Raw genomic sequence first — 23,881 nt, forward strand, 5'->3', positions numbered from 1 at the left:
CCTTACTTACCTACCCAATGATACCTGTGAATATTACATTTATGTAGATACATACCCTCTCTGCAATAGTGATATACACTCACTGAGCACCTTATGAAGAACACCTGTACACCTATTTATCCATGCGATTATCTAATCAGTCAATCGTGTGTCAAAGGTGCAATGAAAGTCAGTTAATGTTCGCCATTAATGTGAGAAAATGTGATCTAAGTGACATTGAGCATGGAATGATTGTTCTGGTTTGAGTATCTCAGAAACTGCTGATCTCCTGGACCAGTGATGGATCCACTTCAGAGGTTAGCTGTTGAACAGACCTATCACACATGGCATATGTGTAATTGGGACTTTTCTGTGGTTCTGAAGGCTGCTTAGAGATGACCCAAAGGCTTTAAACATTGCTAACAAGCACCTACAGGTATATGGCTGTGCAGACTCAGTAGTTCTTGCACTGCTGACAGCCGTGCTGGACTCCACAATTATCTTCATAGACAGGCATATTTCTTGTAATAAATAGTGACTTCAAAGGCAGCTACATAAAACATAGAAAAATATGTAGATTTAAAAGCGAATAACTGAATAAAATGTCTTTTAAATTGTCGTTTAATACTCCATCCTTTGAGCGAGAGTATCAAGAACACACAAACTCAGCTCTGGAAATTTTGATAGAAAATTTAATAGATTCTTTATATGTCTCTTACAATAAACGGTACTTTACACACAATGGACTACTGAAGATAATCTGTAACATAGTGGTCTCATTTGCCAAAAGGTATGTAATAGGTAAGCACTAGCAGTTCATTGGTTATGAATGACACCACTGCATTTATACAAAAGACATTGAAGGATCAATATTTCACCAGTATCTTTTTTTAAAAATAGACTCTCTAGAATAGTAATCTCTAGAATATGCATGCTGTAGCATGAATATGATATGAGGACCAACAGCCTGGTGCAGTGTAGTGGTCATATTCAATTGAAATGTCACTCACAACGTCTTTGAAACAAAATGAACCCAAGGAATGTGTTTTTTTTTTTTTTGATAAAGTGACCATAAATCCTCCTTAACACAGCTCAAGCTGATTATATCCACACATTTTACTGTGCAAACTTGGAAACTCAATGGCTGTCAAGCTCCAATTTGATACACATCAGATCAAGATATGACTTTGGTATGCTTTCAGATTCAGAATCCGTCAAGTACAAGAAATGCATGGCCATTTCTGTGAAGACTTTCAGCACAGACAAAAAGTTATTTTACAAACATGCAAAGGAAATGAGCATTTAAAACCACAGTGGTACCGCCATGCCAGCTGCCATTTTACCTGAACCCTCTGAAGAGTAAGAAGATAAAAATTAAAAACAGCCTTAAAAAGCAAAACCTGGAACATATAAAGAAGACATTGTATTGATAAATGTTTGTATTCAGGTTTCAGGTGCATGTGTCCCTGAAGAATTCTAGAACCAGAACCCTAATATCGATGATTCTGGAACATCACTAAATTATATGATTCTGGAATATCACTAAATTAGGCTATATGATTCTGGAACGTCACAAAACCTGACAATAAAGGAATGTATATAAATATATCACACATAAACTAAACTAATTTATTTATCTTCCTGCATAAATCATGGCCTTCTGCAAAAATACACATTGAATCCATTGCAAAATAACAAATGGAAATTTCCCACTGTACCAGGCATATTGGTAAGAGTGCATTATATACAATATAATCTTGATTTCAGAATTAGCCAAAGAATTAACAGCAGCTTGTATGGCTCAAACACTCTGCAATGTTGCTATCTAATTTCACCACAATCACTTGCATCAATGCTGAACTGCATATTTGTACGAGATAAGAAGGCAGCATTTCAATCATAGGAAGCTAAGGAGAATAAGAAGTGCAGCCTTATCCGTTGTGCTGCTTGTGTAGCAGATGGATTTGCAGCCAGAATTTATTTGCCCGACAGCTAAAAGAGGACTCCTTTCAGCAATGCACTTTTAACCAAAAACAAAAGCTGACAGAGAACAGGGTCTGCAGAAAAAACTGGTGTTCAAATGTATTTTCAATCTGCATGATGTCCTCAGTTGAACCGTTACATTATTTTGGTGAGTAGGTTGACATAATTCACCTAACTGCCTTCTTATCTTACCACAATTAGCCAAGCAGATGGCTGCTCGTTTTGACACTAGCGTCTGAAAACATCAAAATAACAATTGTGCAATGATGGCAACATTCAGCTTGTACCTGACATACAGAAAGGAAGCCTTCCTGTGTGTAATCACCAAATTTCAGGCAACTAAAGGGATAGACAGCCTACTATTACAATATCACATTGTCTACTATTGTACATCAGCAAATGCTGTGATACATGATGTTGCCATTCCAGCTGTGAAGATACATTACGGTGTCAAACATTCAAAAATACTGAGCGATTTAAATCAGTTAAAAACCCCTCAAGACAACTGGCTCAGACTCATCTTGAGAAATGTGTCTATTTGCACTTTTAATACATTTCAAATGGCAATAATCCAGCAGATATCAATATAAATCTTATTGCAATGTTATGGTTAGTCTCTGGATGACATAATTTGTTCATATTACATCATTATTTATTATTACGCGCTGTTAGCTCCAGACGATGAATTACATTTATGCAGTGCTTTAGATCTACGATTGTACCTTACAAGAGAATTTCCTACCATACTTTTACGAACACAGAAACGGATAGGATTCACTAAGAGCTGTTTAAGACCAGAGCTGTTCAAACTCTAAATAGCTGCATTTACCGAAGAGTTTATTCTTACTAGGCTTGACTAGTTAATCTAAAAAATTAGCAGGATTAAAATGCATCCGTCAGCCACTTAGTGAGGCCACAAATTGCAAGCCACCAACAAAAAACAAACAAACAACGAAAAAAAACCTGCCTCACAATCTTGCCTGTCATTACACCGACCCAGAATCACCACTGCTTCTTTACACCAAACAAAATGTCCGCAATTTCCTCTTCCTGCCACACTCCCGGCACTTCCTGCTACCTTTCATATAAAATCACTTACTTGAACTTGTGCTTTGCTTCTTGCTGATGGCCAATAACAAATAACACAGTAGAACACAACACATGCTCATTCTATACTCGTCTAATATTACAAGAAATTACAAGCTAGCAATCCCGTTAACTGTGTACGGATCATTCAGATATTATCTAGCCATTCCACTTACACTTGTGTAAAGCTGGGGAAAAGCATATTTAGACATCATCCTCTTGTTTTTTTCCTCTTTTTTTAAGACTGTCTTGGAATACACATACTGTACATAAATATACCAGAATAAACGCTTTGCATTGAAAGATATCATAGAATACTGTGGCCTGTTAGTGGCTTTTTAGTGTGCCATTGTATACCGATGTTTATCATTTTCTATGTTGACTTGTTTGCCTGAAAGCCTATATCCATAAGGAATACACAATTTGAGCGCAGGCTGACCCAGAGTCCTTAGTGATTTCATTTGCAGATTACCTGGACTTGATCAACCCTTGTCTTTGCTTAATAAACTGCCATTTAAGAGGACTACGGCTCTTATTGTTGCTCATGTGACTGAATATTTATACGATTTATTAAGACTGAAAACCCATGTGCATTCTGAGAAATCTCTAAAAAGTGCAGAAATCAAATGCACCGGTTTCTAAATTGGATTGTGATGAAAAATTACTGCTGTCCTTTTGATTGACATGATTTTACACAGCTATTCCTCTAATTGATGACATAATAGTAATCTGAAAACAAAGATTTTCATATTCTATTGCCTACCGCCCATCACATGGCCCAATGTCCATCATATGTTCCTCATGGAAAAGAAATATATGTAAATATATGTTAAGATATGTTAAAGTTCGTTTTTATCTCATTTGCTAAAATCTACAACAGTATTACCACTCCCATAAATGATCTTATTCATATAATCTAACACATTTTACAATAATACTTTTCAATAATTGTCAGCACATTGTGCAATCATTGCAAAATAAACATGGCAGAAGAAACTTTAAAGGTACAATAGGTAAGATTGACTCACCCTCTGCCTGTGTTTATAGTCCTTAAATTCGAGTTTCAAAATATGCAGTTGACGGGCCGGCACTCTGTGCCAAAACAATAATTCAAGCTCATTGGTCGAAAATTGGTTCTAATTGCCACAGCCAATGGCATTTCAACGTCAGTGCGTTCACAGAGAAGGGGTGGGATAAACAGTGTTTTGGTTTGAGCGGGTTTGTTGCTGCAATTCCTCTCTTGACCGTTAGAAATCCGAAATTACCTATTGTACCTTTAAATTTATTTAATTTTTTTGCAAATGTAGGTACTGGACACATTCAAAATATATACTTTCCACATTCATGTAAATGTATCTATCCATCATCTACAGTAACCTGCTTAGTTCTGGGGTTGTAGGGCTGAATCCTATGTCAGCATGTGCATTGGGTGTGAGGCAGAAATACACCCTGGACAGGTTTACCATTACTGGGCACACACACCATTCACTCACTCTCACACCTGAAGGCAATATAGACTCTGCCAATATCCTCACCTAATGCATGTATTAAAGAATATGTTATGTAAAATGTGAAATCTATCTGCAATCTGTACAAAAAATGACCATGATAAAAGTGGCAAATATATGCTATAGTGGTACAGTTAGGGCTGCTATATTTTCAAAACCACTGAAAACCATTTTTTTATTTTGAAAGTGTATGCAATTTGGGTGAGTGCATGGACAAGATTCATTCAGCAAGTTTAAGTTGAGTGAGTGTGACGGTTAACCTGTATCACCTCTATTAAGACTTACTGTACGCAGTCAATATTGACATATGCTAAAAATGACACCCTAGATTTGAGGATCATAATGCATATCTTAACATATATTCATATATGACGTTTATACCCTTTCACAAATTTATCACAGTTATTAGGCAGTCAGCAGGATTTGCCTCATAATAAACATATCCTAGTGCATTTTCCATTTACGTTGGTAAGCCAAGTCTAACCTAGGCACCCAAGTGGAGTACCCGAATATGAAGCTAAACCCTCTGCCAAAATGCAGTCCAAAAGTCCAAAAGTACCAATGTGATGTGAACCGAACGTGTAAGCACTTCTAAAACAGCGCTTGTACCAATGAATTGCTAATTACACTAGCTTTTTCAGCTTGGTTAATCTAGCCACTTCAAGTTCTGGAAAAGAAAAGTAAATAAAAGGTATTTCCTTATTCAGCATATTTGTTTACCATTAGGATAAGAACCACAGAGGCCAATTGAAGCCACTACACCACTGGCCTGGTGCTAATAGACGCACAGGTCCGGAAACTTCATCTCGTAGACGGGCACAGACTGGTATTGGGCGTGGCCAGACGTGATGGTCACAGCGCCTGAAGGGCTGGGGGGAGGTCTGAAATCAAGTGACAAAATTACAGCTCAATTCCAATCTTTTCTGTGATATGTAATCCATAATTCAGGACTCACAGCAAAACACCAGTGGTTATCTGTACATAAAAAAACAGAGGAGTGAGTTTATGTTTATTCAGAACCTCTTCAAAGAACCACCATGCCCTTTAAGGCATGTGGGTACAGCCACAGGAGCTGGGAGCTTGCTGCAGAAACAAATCCTTGCGGCTACCACAGACCACAGTAGAGGAGATTTTGGTTATACGACTTGAGATAACTGAGATAATGCATCCAGCCATCACAGACAAACACACTACCTGCTTGTTCCATCGTGACCTTTCACACAGAGGTGAAGGAATGCACTACCCTTGTTAGGCCAGTTGACAATAAGCCTGGCAACTAGCCACATAAACATGACCCTCTAGGCTCCTCTGAAGAAACACTTAAATGCACCAGAGAAAGAGGGAGGGAAAGAGAGATAAAAGGAGTTTAAAAATACATATTGTTTAAGATTACATATGTCGATCCTCTCCTTCCTTCCTGGCTGTTTGACCCAGTCACAATACCTGCCAATACAGGCCACCCAGTGGTGGAATGGATTTCAGGAGAGCAGAATCAACGGCCATCACTTCATCCCTATTCTCATCCACATCTTGTGTAATATAATTCTTCTCGTGTGCTATATGGCTAAGGATGTCAACATAATATATGATTCTAGGTTGCCGTCAGTTAGCCTACATTGAGTGCTTTAATCATGTTGCACATAAAATGGCCGGTCTGGAAAATCTGTAAACCAGATTTGATGCTGTTGCTACAACTTTAAGAAAATGAAGATCTGTTCATTTACATTGTAAGCCACTCTGGGTAAGAGCACCTGCCACTTGAATGTAATGCAATATATATATATATATATATCAGGTACATGTTGGATAATGTAACAAACACTAATCATGTCATTTGGGAGGCTTGGTCTAAGGTGAAACTGGTCGTTAACTTAATACTTACCGGATCGTGAGCTCGAAGATCTGTGCTAATCGATTGTGTAACATATTTGCCTGTAAAACCAACAGAACAGTTTGCAGCTTAGCACAGTGAATATAGAGACCTAAGACAACTCCATAATAATAGATTAATATTGGCTATATTTAAATGCATATAAAGAACGATAATGTAACATATTTTTCAGTTCAATGGTAAACTTTAAGCAAAGAAAAGAAATGAGGAAAATGTCAGAATTAAAGCAGGTCTCAAAACATAACAGTGGTATACCTTCATATGGCTTTCTGCTTCAGTTTGTTCTTTACAGTTTTATTATTTCTTATTCTCCAAAATTATATTTTTATTATTCAGTGGAAATCTACCCCTTTAAGGGTAACCGTGTGAACTCCATATAACTGTCAAGTTGCTAAATTGATCCTTGCCTTGGATTCGCAGTGAGCAGCTATCTCCTCGAACGGAGCCTTCTGGAACTTCTCAATCACCTGCCGTCTCTTCTCCTTCTCCTGTTCTTCCATGCCTGTGGTGTCTGAGGAGGAGCCGAACATATACTCATATCAATGAGGCCTTGCTGCATGTTAGGGAGGCATTACGGCACTGCTGCACAGTAGGCAGTAAAATTTCCCTGGGGTATACCAGCATATACTCATTTCAGTCTCACTGAATTACATTTCCTTTCTTAGCGGTTCAAGTACATTTCTTAACAAATAGCTTTGGTAAGGAAAACATCTTTGAAAATTAAATTTGCAGCTTTCACAAAAGGTGTCTTTCCTCTATTGCATGAATCAAGCACTAAAGCTGCGGTATTTTGTTGCTGCTGGCTTTACCAGAATCATGTTTGTCAGGTAAAATCTCACACCGTTCCAGTTCACTGCTTCAGTCCTGCAATGAAGCTTGATGCATTCAGCTAGAAATCATGCATAGCATTTGCTCTTCTCTGTACATAATCAACCAGGTGGGAGTATTCAGGTTCAATAACAAAATGTGCCGTAAAACTGGGAACAGTCGGAAATAAATGCAAAGTCTGTCCCCAAAGATTCCGATATTCTTTCAATTTCATTATTAAATTCCAATTAGCTGAATGGCCAAAGCACAGTTCCCAAGGATGATTCCTCACTTCAATTTTCATCATCTATATTTGACTGAACTGTGCCTTACATAAATTATGCTAATTGTTTCAAAGATTCATCTTCTGGGTTCAAATGTGACATACAGTAAAAATTAAAAAGGGAATTATATGAATACAATTTTCATAACTCAGGTCACCAGAGTCCTGGGGTTGAGAGTTGTACCAGGTTCTGACAGTGAAACTCCCTTAGTCACTTTTTTATCAGTTTTCTGTATATTACCCACAATGCCATTTCAATGGCATACAAATCTAATGTCTAAATAGCCACCATAATAGAACTCAGTCTATCATCACTGAAATCACTAAACAGTCATCTGAGACAAACAAAATCTGATAACGTGCAAATAAAAACTCAAAACTGAAATCTCAAATAATATAAAAACAGAATGCCAGAGAGGTTGTCGCATAAGGTCCAACTAAACAGGTTTGGTCAAACATGAGGTATGCCCAGGTATTTCACTGGAACTGCTCTTATAACAATGGGGTGATAAGTGAAGGGCATACACACAACTGACATCTACTAGTCTATGGCGGCATATTGTACACTAACTAGACTCACCAATGGCTTTCTTCAGGGTCTCAAAGGTTATCTCCTCAGCCAGCTGTGACTGAAAAAGGAGGAAAAAGAAACGTTATTGAAGAAAACTAAACAACACTGCAATGTTGACGTTATGTGTAAATTGATGAATGTCCTAGGGCTGTCGAAGTGTGCTTCTGAATGAATCAGCTGACACATCAACCAGAGTTTGAGCAGACTTTAATGGCTGGAGGGCAACATCATCAATCTTGCTGATGAGCTTGGAGCATGGAACCAATGGAAAACTGAGACAACTGGGTGACATGACGGGGATCTATTGAGATTCGCTGCAACGAGCTGTGGTTTGACGGAAAGCTCGCTGAGGGCGGTGGAAGGCTTAAGTTATGCAGACAAGAGCCCATTAAGCCTGAAGCTTTCAAGCCAGTATATGAAACCCAATATCAATCCATCACTTATCTTCAGCGCTCTCATTTCGAATCTTAACAGAAAATCTGCAGTACTGTTTAGGCACATAGCACAATCCTGTGAAATGCTCACAGGAATATTTTTGAATTTGCTTTGGCTTATACATAGTGCTCATATGTACATTCTCTGTGAATTCTCTGTGAATTAAGAATCATATTTATTGAAGGAGTGATAAGTAGTCCTTATTTTGTCATAAACCCGAAGTCCTTTAATGTGCATATAATTAGTGGTGGACACTTTTAACACCTGCTTAATTTCATTAACAATAAACCGACTTTGAAAGAGCCAAATGTACTTGCTGTAGAGAGCAAAGCATTTACTTGGTTCTGCTCAGTTAAGCATAAATCATTGGTTCAGATCCTTTGGTGCTATTTTGTGCTTAAATGAACCCCTGATCTGCTTCTTACAACAAGTGCAATTATTTATTCTTCAACTAAATGAATATGTGGTTTAAGTTTTTTTTCAAGCAACAGTGAGTACTGTTTAAACTATCCAATCACATAGGGCTTTACCTTGTCTGGTTGGTTGTTGGACAGGATATCCACCTGGAGGGAAATTGTGTCGACGAGGCTCTTCCTTCTGGAGAGCCGGTCTTCATCTGAGGAGTGAGGAGAAATCTCAAAGGAGCTTCACAGACAAACGTTGATCCATAGAGCCTAGCAAGAATGCTGTACTAAGATGAAGGATAAAATGGTGATAAAAAAAACATTTCACAATGCCTAAATGGTGACTAAGCCTCTACCATAGAAACATGTATTGGTTTCTGGCAACATCTTACATGTATGGGGAATTAAATCCCAAATGTTAGCAATGGACAATCAATACTTGTGGAAGGGTGACCTGCAATCTATTGTAAAGTCAGTCGTGAGTTCACATTAGCCAATCAAAGTAAACAACTCGATGGAACAATGTTCCCTTGGTTAGGAATTCCGGTCATTCAATCACCAAAAAAAAAAATCATAGCACCACCATTTTGTGTGTGAAATGTGGAAGCCTTCCTTGCACTTCCACATTACTAAAATGTCATATTCACTTTGCATTTAATTTACTGACACACAGCCCTGCACCTGTGCTGTCTAGCCGCTCTCTTGGAGACTTGTACATGAAAGACCGGAAATTTCTCATAGGAATGGAAGTTCAGATTAAGTGAGAAATTTCCCTTGACCATTGAACTAATTCAGAGATATTTTTTTTTCTCTAATGATTTCGTCTGGACAGACAGGTGACAGACTGTTTTTGAACCATTTGGGGGAAAATCTGTGTATCACATTGAGAAATGTTTACACTAGATTCACATACTGTTCTCACATATTTTTATGTTAAGTAGTCAACTGAAATTACCTTGTGAAAAAAAATATTTATAAAGAATATATTGAGTCTATTATACTATTTTGAAGAGCAATGGGATCCATACAAGGAAATGTTCTTTTAATTATTATGCCCCTGGTTAGAAGTTCTTATATTCAGTTTAAAGGAGACTACTCGATGATAATTCTTTGTCTTCAGGCCATTATATTCACGGTCCATGAACACGGCACAAATACAACACTATGAAAATGTGGTCAAGGCTGAAAATGAAAATGAGGATTTTTACAAGGTTGACACAAATTTTGTAAAAGCTGTAAAACATCAACTGAAAAGCTACTTTACTACACAATCAGACCATAAATAGAGAGACTATAACAAGCACAATATGGCATGCAATATTTCAAGAAAATAAATGTAGTTAATGTAATGAACCAATTACCGCATACAGTATATACACACATTCAAAGAAACAATCATCATAAATAGCTTAATAGTGCTTAATAACAGAGGCATCCTCAACTGTGTCATAAATCCAGTTATGCACAGGTCTTATGCTTATGTTTTGATAGGGCCACACAAGCTCCCAACACGCGCAGTTATTCAATTTGAATTCCCTGCTGGTTGTAGCTTCATTATTCCTGAGAGGAGGACAGATTTAAGAACAGCCCCTCTCTTGGCTCATGGCAGGTGGTGAACATTGACAAAATGGTGGGTGGTGGTGCTTCTCCAGTCCACAGGTGTCCTGGCTGTGGCTAATGACCCATCAATAACATGGCACCCTGCTATTTTAATGACCGGCTTGAGGAGCTGTGGCTAATCAACTATCAAACAGTCTGGCACAAAACTTTAATGGGCTAGGAGAAAAGACTCGGAGGTAGATGGATCTGATAATGAGGACAAGTGGAAGTAGAGCGCCGTACGGCCACTTTCATTAGATCTGCTCTGCTAATGATGGCAGGTATCAGAGCTTAAACTCCTGCTTGCAAAGTGTGAAGGGCTTTTTCCAAGTTGAAGGGCCTCATCGAGAAGCCAAGTGCCAGCGGGCCTGTGCCCCCCGTTGAACCATGGTATACCCCCGCGCTCTCAGACACGTAAAACTAAACTACTAAAAGCCTGCGCCTCTTTAGTTATTTATAACCCTTCTAGGTTAGATGGAAAGAAACGGTGCACGGTTTGGAGAGTCAATATCGCAGGAGAATTTAAATGAAAGCTGAAGTCAGTGCTGGCAGGGAGAGAATATGAATTATGAAGGAAAAAGAACAACAAAAAACTTCCATAGGACTTGCACTCTCTGATATTACTGTACACAGCTGCTTTATGAAACACAAACTGCAGTATTTGGGGAGATTGCAGCTGGGAGTTCCACTGCACAGATAATCACATACACTGACATCTAAGACCAAACAATCTTGGAGAAAGTGCTTACTCACCATACCGGCCATCCATGTGCAAGCAAAGATTATTGAAGAAAAACTATTGAGGATTCTGACCATATCTTCTGTCAAAAAATCTACATTGAGTTTCAGTGAGGGAGGAGGTGCGATTCTGACGTATGTCATAGTTATTTTTTTAGCTTGGTGTTGCCTTGTGACTAGTTCGGTAATGATTGATCTTTTACCAATGCTTCACAAAGTAAGGAGGACAGAATATATCCACCATTTGGTCAGTAAAGGTTTTGGATGACATAGGAATTTAGTCATATCTGCTAATCGCATTGCATGGGCCCCTTTGGTTTGGAAAGCCAAAATGTACCCAAATTACCAGGGAGGGCCCATCATACCATTACTGTATGCGCTAATACAATCTCTGCCCTATATGGAAACCTGATTGAATGGGCACATTTAGAACCTGCTATTGTATAGAGAAATCACAATGACAATCAAAAAAGCTTTTTGAAATTGAAGTACAGTATATTGCAGTGCCAATATCAATAACCAGGACAGTTGTCTTGTTGTCTAAGCAAGGAGTTGAATACAGTGTATTCAATGGGATGAGTAATCTAGAAGTTCTACAGGATTTTATCTACAGAGAGGGTGAATGGGAATTAACAGGCCCATGTGCAACTGGGACAGGAAACACTCAAACCAGGAAGAGTATGATGTAAAATGGAGGCCACTACGCAGCTATACTGCAATGCTGACACTTATCTTATGGTCTGACAGGGAGGACAGATTCAGAAACACATGGGCACAGATTCATCATCAGATTAATGAAAGCGTGGTAGTAATTTATCTCAGAATACCAGTCATTACACTAAAATTGCACTCGAGAGAATGTGATTAAAAAGAGAATACGGTTTGCACACCTGATGAGTACCTGACAAAAAAAGACCAGATAATAAACAGGTGTTTGGAAAAAAAGACATTAGAATATATAAAAAAATTGAACTCCTGCACCCTGTATCTTGCACAAACTCTTTCCTTGAAAAACAAATAAATCCTCCCTCAGTGTCTTAAACTGGTTGAATTAAGTTGGTGACTTTTGTTATCGTTTTACCCAAGACACTGAAGAATGGTTATTTCCAAAAGATTTGCCATTCAATTAAAGAGTTTATGCAAGAAGACGGTGTGCAGGAGTCCAATATTTGTATAATTTGAGAAAAAGTGACCATGTGCAGGTAAGTGATGGACTGAGGGGGATTTTAGTAACACTACTACACAAATACACAAATATATATATAACACAAATACTGCAAAGTTAACCAAAGATGGTACAGTACAGTCATAGGTATGACATGGGTCTAGCTGCTATGAAGTAGGGTAGTGTTGTGGTGGCTCAAGGTTTTAAAATGTCCAAGCTCAAGGTGGGATTGGGGTTTAGGATTCAGGGAACAGTGGTTCTCTCTACACAAGCTATGCTGTCAGAACTACAAGGACACTTGTGGCCTGTCATGTTCAAGTCCACACACGGCTTTGACAAGTTACCTCTGGAAGTTTGCCTGCACCTGTGGAGTATCTTCCCTACAGTATAAAGTACTGATTCAAAGGTGGGGGGAAAAGAAAGAAAGAAAAGGGGAAAAAAAGAGGAGGAGAAATAAGCTATCTTATGTACATAGGACATGGACATATTACCATGAGGAAAATTGGGAAAGAATGACTTTTGAAAAAAGTAACTGGATAGGACGGTGACATTATTACATGCCAGCGTTGTTTTCCTCTTGCCTCAGCAGTTCCTTCACTTGTTCATAGCTGCGCTATTTTAAGATGAACATTTACCTTGATACACAGCTCGAGCTTCCAGAATAACATCAGCAGCAACAGTAAGAACCTCCCTGCACCAAAGCCTAATCCAAATGGACTCGCAGTGAATTCGTCCAGACCTTTCCTTTGAGCCCAGATATCCGCGGAGTCTGAATAACTGCAAGCCTTTGAAAAAGTAGTCTCCGTGCACTGCCTCTCATACCAGCAAAGCTCAGACTATTCCAAACAATTCAGCGATTTCAAAGGCGGGCTGACTGTTTGAACCTCCGAAAGCAAATCTGAGTTCACAAAGTCAAACGCTCTTTTAGGATTAACACAGGTTATCGGTTTTCCTCCACAGCATGCATGCACCAAGCAATTAAATCTCCCTACGAAGGATTAATGCAATGTGCAGTATTGTTTGGTGCATTCTAACTTGTGACTTGTATAGCACAGACAAGGATTAATACCGCTTTCAAAATAATTTTCAGAAACTTTAGCATTGTTTGGACCTGCGCCAGTAGGATAAATTGACTTAGCCTCAGGGACGAGTCAAGGTGCCCTTTAATGCTCATTGTGTAAATCATTAGCTCGCAGCCGTTCCTGCACAGCCATGGTTTGACAGCACTGGGACAGGAATGGGCACTTACCTGTCACTTGCGGTACATACGGCACGGACAGCCTGTCCACGTTGTAGCCGGGGCCCGCTAATGACTCAGCAATCTCACTGGGCAGGAAGTACAGGCTGTGGTCCTCGCTCTCCAGTGTGCTGGGCAGCCTGGAAGTCGGCAAGATGGAATGGAGCAGCGGGAAGCCAAGAGCACTTTCAGCCTCATTGCAGGTCATACAGCATACTTATTTTCCCACAGTTTATTACACCATTCTGCAGGAAGCACACCACACGGCAGGTATGCTGGAATTTAAGACAATCCACATCTCGCAACAAATTTGATGCGGACACATCTACTTAATGGAAAAAAAAAGTAAAATCTTATCTCCAGAAGACCTGCAAATGCAGTCAGTTTACACAAGGTTTTCTAAATTCAATTAATGAAAACAGATAAAAATAGAATCTGAATTGAAGTGTTCTTTTTTTGTTCTTTATATTGACCTTGACCCTAAATTAAAATTGTTTACACAATGTTGTTCCATTTTGACTGATCTATTGATAATTGATATTCTCCAGGAAACACTTCTGATTTTATTAATAAGATCTTAACAATCGGGAAATTCTGTGGAAACTTACGAGCATTTCTCCCTGAAGACGTGCTCGGGCAGAAGATAAGGTGCCTCCAGGTTGCGCATCTCTAGGACCTGTACGTCCGCCAGGGAAGGGAGACACGGAGACAGTGAAGAGACAGCACTGGTCAGTGGACAAAATATTCACCTGAAGGGCATATTAATCACAAAAACTGTATGTTTTAAGTGAAATGTTTGCATTTGTTGAAAGCCTCAAATGACAGGAAATTAAATTGTTAGCCCTAACGCTAACATCAGCCTGCTCTCCATCAAGGTGCATCAGCACCAAGCTCACTATACTATATCCATGCACAATTACATACTCATTGATTGAGGACATAACTGTATATTTAAACTACCTGCACAGTAAAATACAACACTGATAAATACAATGAATTAAAACTTTACGTGAACCTTTAGAAATGTAATAGTTTAAAGCTTAAATATGATATTGGAATATTATGACATAAAAATGGCTTATTACTGATCTTTTTAAAACAATCCTTCAAAGCAATTTATTTTTTCATTCAATTTTTTCTCAGGTACTAGAAAGCAGGCGTGGAAATTTATACTTCATTTGGAATACTGGCCAGAAAATAGAGAATATAAAAGAAAAGGAAAGATTACAGACAAACTCAGACCCCCTAACCAACAGACATGCTGAGAGTGTGGCACCAACCTTGCATGCATATAGCAGATGCTCTTATCCAGAGTGACTCACATACGTACGCGCATACAAATGAGCAGCTGATGCCAAGTGATTAGGATCACAACCAATAGTAGCTGTTACTACTTACTTAGAAGCAGAAAATGCAGTAAACAACATCATACGGTTAAGTGCCATCGTCAGCGGAAAAGGGAGACGGAGAATGTAGTACTAGCGAATGAGGCTCCTACCACTAAAAGTACATGAGGTGAGCCATGACGGAATTAAACAGGCTCATTCTCAGTCTGTGGTTAAATACAGACAGTGACTCTGCTGTTGCCATTTTTTAGTGGGTGGGTCATTTCACCACTGGGGGGGATAAAGTGTGGAAAAAAAGGAAAGGGGGGGAGGGGGCCTTGCTGCCATGGAGACAGAAGGGTGAGGGCCCTACCTTGCTGACGTGCTGGGAGAAGGGCGGGTTTGCGATCATTTGGCTGAGGAAGTTCAGGTAGGCTGCCACCAAGGCCATGATGCTGCAGCGGATGAACATAGCCATGTTCTCTTCATTGGCCAAGGCCATGTCCTACACATAAACATGCAAATACATTCATGAAAAATAAAAATAAGACCTGTATGGTAGTCCTCACACATTGAGCATACAACCAATGATTAAAAGGAACAAGAGGTTATAAAGTCTCATTCTACAAGAAAGTAGTAAAATCTTCAAGAACAAATCACACATAAAACCCGTAAAAATACTAAAGCATCCAGACCAACACAGTATTCCCATTTCCACTATTCCCATTTCCACTATATCAGCACTTCTTTTTAATTGAACTACTGCAAGCACTACAAGTGACAATTTGTTTTATAGTATATTTCCCTACATACATCAGAACAAGTTAGTGTGACCATAGGGGCACGACATCCAAATTGCTAATGTTACCAAGGGGAAGGTGACTGCAGTGATCATTTCTGCAGCTCTGCTGTTAAATACTGAACACATTTGCTGGATTGTGGTGAAAATAGCCTGGAAGGTCAAAGGCGTCTCCAGCTGAGTCCCCTCGGGAGTGAGCAGTGCACTCACAACAAGCATGGGTTTACGGTCCTAATTATAGCATCGACAGCCTCTGAATTCACAGAACAGCCTTGGTTGTGTTGTGATGTGGAATGAGAAGTGAAGGGAAAAGCCCATATTTCTTAACTGGAAACCTATTCGTTGACAGCGTTAAATGCTAAAGATTTCTTGAAAAATAGCATAGGGGAAGGAGATGTGGGAGGTAGAGCCAGACGGTGCTTTGTATTGACGCTTCTAAAACCCCACTACACAACACAAAGGAGAGGACACAACACAAGCTCGCTCTTCCAGCTAGCTGCTTGGTACTATTTTAATAACCATCTGTAATCATGTGTCTGTTAATGCTGCAGATGCACAATGCGAGCAATGTCGGCCGTTCGAGTGAAGCGCTGTATTCTGCCATCTTGCCTCGATGGCCTTGACTCCCTCACTACGATCACTCCTTCATTCATTCATTCATTCATTCATTCATTCATTCATTCATTATCCTAACCCGCTTATCCTGAACAGGGTCACAGGGGGCATACACTGGGCGAAAGGCAGGAATACACCCTGGATAGGTCGCCAGTCCATCGCAGGGCAAACACACCATTCACTCACACACTCATACCTACAGGCAATTTAGACTCTCCAATCAGCCTAACCTGCATGTGGACTGTGGGAGGAAACCGGAGTAGCCGGAGGAAACCCACGCAAACACCGGGAGAACATGCAAACTCCACACAGAGAGGCCCCGGCCGACCGGGATTCGATCCCAGGACCTCCTTTCTGTGCATCCGTGCCGCCTACGATCACTCCTGCCACCTCTATTTTTACCACCGCAGGGGTAAGGTCCGGACAGCATTACGCCGTGCAGCCTCGTCCTTGATCTCAGCTGGGAGAAACCGTGTAGCAGGAATATAGATTGAGCAGCCGCTCTGTGTATTTTGAAGAGAATCTCACACTGGTTTGAACCAGAAGGTTGAGTCGTGACTGGCGTGTGCTGACCACGGTTCAGTTTCCTTCTCTGGCATAAGAGGTTTAGGGGTTTGCATGAATACAGGGTTAGCTGGCCCTGGATCAGTTCCCTTGTCTAGAATAAATTATTTGAGGGTTACGATAAGGATTGAGAGCTGGACATGAATCAATTTCACAGTCTGGGAGAAGCTTTGGGGATTTGGATAAAGATTAGATTAGCTGGCCGTAGATCAGTTTCTTAGTCTTCCAGAAGAAGGTTGGAGATAAGCATGAGGATTGGGTTAGCTGGTCCTGGATCAGTTTCCCAATATGGTACGAAGTGATTAGGATAAGGATTGGATTAGGTGAATATCAGTGTTCACAGCTGTTACGAACAGTAGTATACGCTTGCCCAAACCTTCATACATGCCCAGCTATAAGAGACAGGGAATTTATTTTCAAATCCCATTAAAATTCCAGCAATGATTCCAGTAAAGCGTTAACAAATAATTGATACCACTATTTGGTGCCACAACAACCAATGTCAAGTAAGGATATTGTGGATTGATCTGAAATATTATATTTTCCAACCTGTCTAGGCTGTCTAGGTCATTCCATTAAAAACTGCTTTGTCAGTTTGACTTAATGTGGAATACATAGAATGGCAATGTCAGTTGTCATAAAGTGCTATGTGATTTTGATGTTGAAAGCATCATAACATAGAAGTATGACAGCATATGTCAACTGATGATTATGTCAGTTGACATAAAGGATGATGTTAATTTGACATTGAAAGTGACATAATCACCCTTTAGGACAGACGACACCCAGTGGAATAGACATTTGTGAAGAGTTATGTATGTTTGTGCATGTGTCATCCAAGCAGCCTTAGAATAAAGTGTTAAGAAAAATGATTTAGGTGTTAAAAACAAAATGTTAACTGGACCTTCACATTCAATCAGGAGCCAAACAACCATAACCATAAGCCCCATTTAGTTTATGGTGTGAATAAGAAATAGTACATTTTAATTGGCTGTATCTACACAGCTCCACCTTAGAATCCTACCATCATTAAAAAGCACTTCCACAAGAAAATAAGACGGTGACAGTTCCCATCTTTTTGGTTTCACCTCATGCCCACTCCTGCCGCATAGATAGCAGCGTTACAAACAGCGACAGCGGTGACCTTTTCACTGCGGAAACAATTTCCCGCGCGCTGAAAAGCCCTTTATTGGGATTAAAACGTGTATAATCCGCTGAGCGTGGCTGTCCCGCTTTGCGTTCTCCCCGCCATTGGTCTGACCTTTAAAGCTGATCAGCTGACCTGCAGGGGACTGAATGACAGGGGCAGTGTGCCCCTCCTGGGGCTTCAGGTCACCTCTGTTCAGGTGTGTCTGCCTACGTGGGCGGAATTGTGACTTTTCTCGGCAGCCTTGCCTGACCCTACATTCAAGTCCCACTGCAATGAAACTTTTGCTGAAATAAAGCAAGCAGAACTGGTATGGCAGTACATATTTCTACACATTTGAGACGGAGCAAAAGCTTGCCGTAAGAGTGCTGCCACATGAATCCCATTCAGCATGGTACTCACGTGACCACGATTAAAATGAGGCACAATTGGAATATTAAGCGGTCATACAGGGTCGCCTTCCTAAAATGACTAGGTCCCCTTCATGCAGTACATCTAGGTTTTCATGCCAGTGATTCAGGTACCTCACTTCAGGGTCCTAGCGCCCACGACTACAGCAAGGACAATGAGGCTTCATTCGGTGAAGCCTTGGTCCCTGTCAATATCCTGAAACGATGCTGATATCACCTGTAGAGCGATGGACAGCCGGATGAGGTCCACGACCACCTCCTCGTTGGCCAGTTCAATGGTGATGAGGGCCAAAGCAGTGAAGAGCAGCTCAAAGTTCTTATGGCCGTTGTCCTCCTCCTTGCACCCCAAGTAGATGTGCCTGTACAGCTGCTGGCCATGCTGGGGATGGAGAAAGAGAAGAACGTGTGAGAGAGAGAGAGAGACACAGCGAGGCTGAATTTAAACATTCAGAAGTCAGTCAAAGCTGACATGGAGCAGAGTATGGAGTATGGTCTCAACATGGGCATGCGCTAGACGGAAGTGCAATTTAACTTTGTCACAGATTCAAATTTTGATACAACTGTTTTACCTGATGCAAGCAGCTTCAAACAACATCTGAACCAGAAGGAACTGCAATTACTGCTTATGAGAAAAACAAGTTAAACCCAACGTTGTTGAAACCAAGAGCTTAAAGCGGAGATGGAGTACTGCAGAGTAACTATCGCCACCTCACTAACAGGTAACGAAGTGGCCTTCATTAAACTGCTCAGCTGCAGTGCAGCAACAGGATAGCTACGGTTAATGGCCAGAGAGGAGCGACAGAGTCTAATGAGAAGTGAAGGCCTTTGGAAAAGGAAAAGGACCTGCGTCCGCTGATAATGCATGTAATTAGGCTTCATTCATTACCACTGTCAGCAGACAGAACGGGCAATAATTGCACAGTGCACAGCCACACCGCTGTGGCCATATTAAAGTGGACAGCTGCAGCCCCAGGGCCGGGAGACCACGGCCGAGAGAATGAATGGAGCTCAAGGTCTAAATAAAAAGTGCTCCAATAATATTACGCCCTGTGGCTTCATGACCAGGACGGCCTGATAAACATGAATGCACAAACAGACACACAGAGGGATTCTAGCATGTGTACATAGACAAGTATATGTGTGCATGTCGACATAAACTAAGGCGGTAATCCGTGTGATAAGAAAATACAAACACGCACAAATCATTATGGTATTAGTGACATGCCGTCGTGTCACAACTCCTAGTAAAACTTGGCAACAAGAGCTGGCTACAACATTTATGTTGCTTATTGTAATAGTTAAGATACGTTAGGCACCTATTAAGCTCTGAATGCTTTATGAAATACACTTAGCAGTGTCACCCAAAACACAGACATACAACACGTACAATGTTCTATGATTTGACACTTTTTTTATACAGCAAGTTCCTTCACATTGCATTACAAAAACAGCGTCCAACAAAACGAAAACAGCGAAGCGAAACCCAACACCCCACTTCCGAGTCGATTCTGCAGTCGCTTTTGGCCCTGTCAGAACCGGGGCGCTGCGTATGAGGATTTCATACGCCCACTGCGACCGGAGCCGAGTGGCTCAGAAGGGATTCCTGTGGCGACGTGGTGTGTGGGAGGCCGAGCCTTGGACTGTAACTTTGTGTGGCAAGACAGAGACTGCCAGGAGAATTAAAACGCTGATTGAATTCAGCCTTTTATTAGATTCCTGCTCTACTTTGGCTGTGCCCAGCCAGGAGGGACCGAGCTCTTGGTATTTTGATTAATTAAGTGCGCTGTAGCACAAACGGCAGGAGTTTTTTCACGGCCCATGGTTGGCAGGGCGTGCCCAGACAAATGCTGATGGATCAACAGCTCGGAAATACTCTCAGCTTTACACTTTGCCAACAGGGGGCAGCAGTGAGCCACGCAAGAACGGATGGAGCGCTTGCGTGAGGCAAAACCTGAGAGGCGTTAAAAAGCACTGCTTTCCTGGCAGGAAGAAATGTGTTATTCGTGATCACTATGCTTATTAATATTTGCTCTTGAACTTCATAATGCAACTTTCATTGTTAAGGAATCAACCAAATCAACCACATGCCTCATAAATAAAGTATTTTAAGCACACCACTGACAAACACCCTTTTGAGATCATGTCAGGAGTTAAATAATATAGGGAAATTAACTAAAGCAGCAAAAGAAGACGTGTAAGACAACAACATTTAGTTCTAGTACAGAGAGCACCTACCATCAGTCATTTTTTTCCTACTCTGCAGAGAAGCAGAGATGGCCCTCCATTATATGTTTGTTCTTACAGTAAATCTGGGGTTGTTCGTTATAACAGTAAATCTGGGGTTAGCAGCCTCAGAAACCCATGTTCTAGTTTATATAGCTCAGATTAATGTGGCCAAGTTGTCCATTGAGTCTGTGCTTCTTTCACTTGCTGTCTCTTTTGGGACTACACTTTCCCCAGCTGGTGAATTACAAACTTCAAACAGTTTTCCAGTCAATGAATTCTCAACTTTACCCAAGGTGAGGGTTATTTTTCCTCATTTTTGTGGTTCCCCATTTTGAAATCACTAACCTTGCCTCTTTACGCAGCGCTGTACTTTGTGATGTGTGTAACAAATACCGCACATGAAGCAAGGCCTACGAGTGATTTTCTTGCCAGACCACTGGGGAGAGAGCACTGATTGGATGAAAAGTGTGCCTTTCACTGAAAATAACTCAGGCAGCCCTGGCCATATTAAACTCTGATTGAGCCACAAGGCAGGCCAATTGTGAGGGACAAACCTCAGTATGCCTCAGGAAGTCACCATCTTAGGATGCAAGACGTGGCCCAAGTCTTGGAACTAATATGAACAAGATCGGCAGCAAATACACATCCAGTTTAGTAAGGTGTCGGGCTGAAAAACGCATAAATGAAAAGATGAAGCCTGCATACTGATATGGTCCTTACACACCTGTATCGTAGACAACGTCTCGATCCCAGTGGATCTTTTAAGACCTGATGAAGATCCACTGGGATTGAAACATTGTCTACAATAAGTGTGTTAAGAGCATATCAGTGTGCAGGCTTCCTTCTTTTCATTAATATGGACAAGGTTATACACAGGGAGGTATCTTTTTGACATTATTTATGGTCCAAAATTACATGTGCTACAATATATTTCATGCCTGTTGAAACTCAATATAATAAAGTGAATTAATGTTTCAAAGGCAAATAAGATCTGCTGAATTAGAAAATATAGATGTCTTGTGGCCTTTTAAGACTGAAGAGTAACGCTCAATTAGCTCAAAATTTAACGTTTCATTTAATTCACAAGCCGTTTTTGTTCCCCCAATGTTTCAATTTAAAGAAACATCATAAAACTCCATTATGCCTAGTGGCACAATTTTCAAATCTTATATCCAGTCTCATAACCACAGTGTGTCCCTGGAACTTTCATTACACTTCTGAGGAAACCCAGGGCTTTTTGATGTAAGCACGGATATTGCTTCTGCTTTACTGTGCTGTCATTAGGCAGAAAAAACAAAACAATGAAACAGAGACTGCAAATGGCATTATAATCACTCCCTCTCTCTAAGTGCATGTACATGCAGTAATGGAACAGCTCGTTAATTTTAAGAAAAACCATGTGAAGCAAATGATTAGTGTAGGGGAGACCAGTTTCCTCTCAAAACATCATGCTTCAAATGGTGTCATTGCTGGAGCACTAATGCATGTTAATAAAAAAATTTCAAAAAGTGTATAGCGTCTTTTTCATTAATACAATGCCTGTTAATTTGCTAATGGTGGATTCCTTTTCATTAAATTCTTTTACTAATTCTAGAAAATATTTATGATGTTGGCATAGAAAACATGGAAGCCATGTCTGAAACTGAACGGGTCAGTGGTAGGAGCTCAGCCCAGTTCTTGGCTGTCTGAAACCTTGTGAAATGAGCATTCATGGCTTCAAGACGAGGAGAGAAGGTGGCACAACGGTGGCTTGTTGGATGACCTCAGCCACTTTCAGTCTCTCCTCTCCTCCTTCTCTTCACCCATGTCTGCTGCTAAATCAAACCTCCCCAAAAGGTTCTCCTCTACTTCTGACCCCTGGAAACTCCCTGTTATCTTCTCTCCTCAGCTGCCCTTCACCAACCGTTCCCTCTTCTCTTTCTGCTGAGGATTTTGTTTCCTTCTTTGAGAAGAAGGTTGTCAACATACAAAGCTTGCAACAATCCAACAACATCAAGCCTGACTACTCTACTGAGAATAAACTCCTTGCTGTCACTGAAACCCTCATTACCACAATAGCTGCCCCTCTCTTCTTGGTCCTTGTCCTCCTAGACCTGTCTGCCGTCTCTGACACTGTCAACCCCCACAACTCCCCGCCACCCTGATGGAACTTACCTGTCAAGACTGCACATATCAGATATTGTGGAGGGGCTCAGAGTCTTTGTCATGGATCCTCTCTACTGACGTTCCCCAGGGCTCTTATCCCTCTACACCAGAATTCTTGGCTCAGTCATCACTGGCCATAACCATCGCTAGGCTGACAACAATCAACTGTCTCTCTCCTTCAAGTCCTGACCCTCAGATTGAGACACACATCTCTGCTTGCCTAGCTGACATCTCCAGTTGGATGTCCGCCCACCATCTCAAGCTAAACCTTATCAAAATAAAGCAGCTTTTTCCCTGGAAATTCCTGCCTCTTCAGGACCTCCTCATCTCCAATGGCTACACCTTGGTGTCATCTCATGCACAGACCATCAAGAATCATGGTATGGTTTGGTTTGGTTTGGTTTGGCTTGCACTTCACAACATTGCACAAATTGTAAGCTAAATGACTAAATGTAAACGTTTCTGGGTCAGCTTCATGTATCTACTGTTGATGTGCCCCAAACAAGTAAGCAAGTAGTCCCATGTCAGAAGGCTATTGGCCTGAATCCCATTGGAACAAAAGTTCAGTTTCTTCACTTTTCAGCACGCAGACTTTCTTTCAAACTTCACTATGGTTTTAGAATTAGTGCTGGGGAGATGAATTAGTGCAGTGCCGGTTATGCTGTGACTCTTCACACACAGCAGGCTCACTCTCGCTGCTATTTAAAAGTCACTCCCCGGGCTGAAAGGAGTGTGGAAAGAGGTGTTTCATAACAGTGGGTGATCCAGGATGGGGTTCAATGGTGTATGTGTTCAAGATACAAAGCATTTTGCTACGTTTCGATTATGTTTATTTGTGGTTTGGCAGTTTTCAACAATCTTTGAGTCTGCTATGATGTGGTGAGTGTACAGGGGTGCTAGGGTGGAAGCACTGGCATAACCAGTAAGTGATGCACTTTAGAAACTGTGTCATAACTGGACGCAG

The 23,881-nt window shown here is 40.7% G+C and overlaps 1 protein-coding gene across 2 annotated transcripts in view; it reads right to left on the reverse strand.

The window, feature by feature from the left end:
• Nucleotides 1-653: 653 nt before the first annotated feature.
• Nucleotides 654-23,881, reverse strand: part of efr3a (EFR3 homolog A (S. cerevisiae)) — a 114,890-nt gene continuing 91,662 nt past the window's right edge. For both annotated transcript variants that reach the window (XM_061254940.1, XM_061254939.1), the window contains exons 16-24: nucleotides 18,764-18,925; nucleotides 15,385-15,516; nucleotides 14,295-14,362; nucleotides 13,699-13,826; nucleotides 9,074-9,159; nucleotides 8,118-8,166; nucleotides 6,855-6,958; nucleotides 6,439-6,488; nucleotides 654-5,437 (exon numbers count right to left, since the gene is read on the reverse strand). In XM_061254940.1, coding sequence (XP_061110924.1) covers nucleotides 5,332-5,437; nucleotides 6,439-6,488; nucleotides 6,855-6,958; nucleotides 8,118-8,166; nucleotides 9,074-9,159; nucleotides 13,699-13,826; nucleotides 14,295-14,362; nucleotides 15,385-15,516; nucleotides 18,764-18,925 — 885 coding nt within the window. In that variant the 3' untranslated portion in view covers nucleotides 654-5,331. The remainder of the gene's footprint in view (nucleotides 5,438-6,438; nucleotides 6,489-6,854; nucleotides 6,959-8,117; nucleotides 8,167-9,073; nucleotides 9,160-13,698; nucleotides 13,827-14,294; nucleotides 14,363-15,384; nucleotides 15,517-18,763; nucleotides 18,926-23,881) is intronic.

This window comes from Conger conger, chromosome 9 (assembly GCF_963514075.1).
Source record: "Conger conger chromosome 9, fConCon1.1, whole genome shotgun sequence".
NCBI lineage: Eukaryota > Metazoa > Chordata > Actinopteri > Anguilliformes > Congridae > Conger > Conger conger.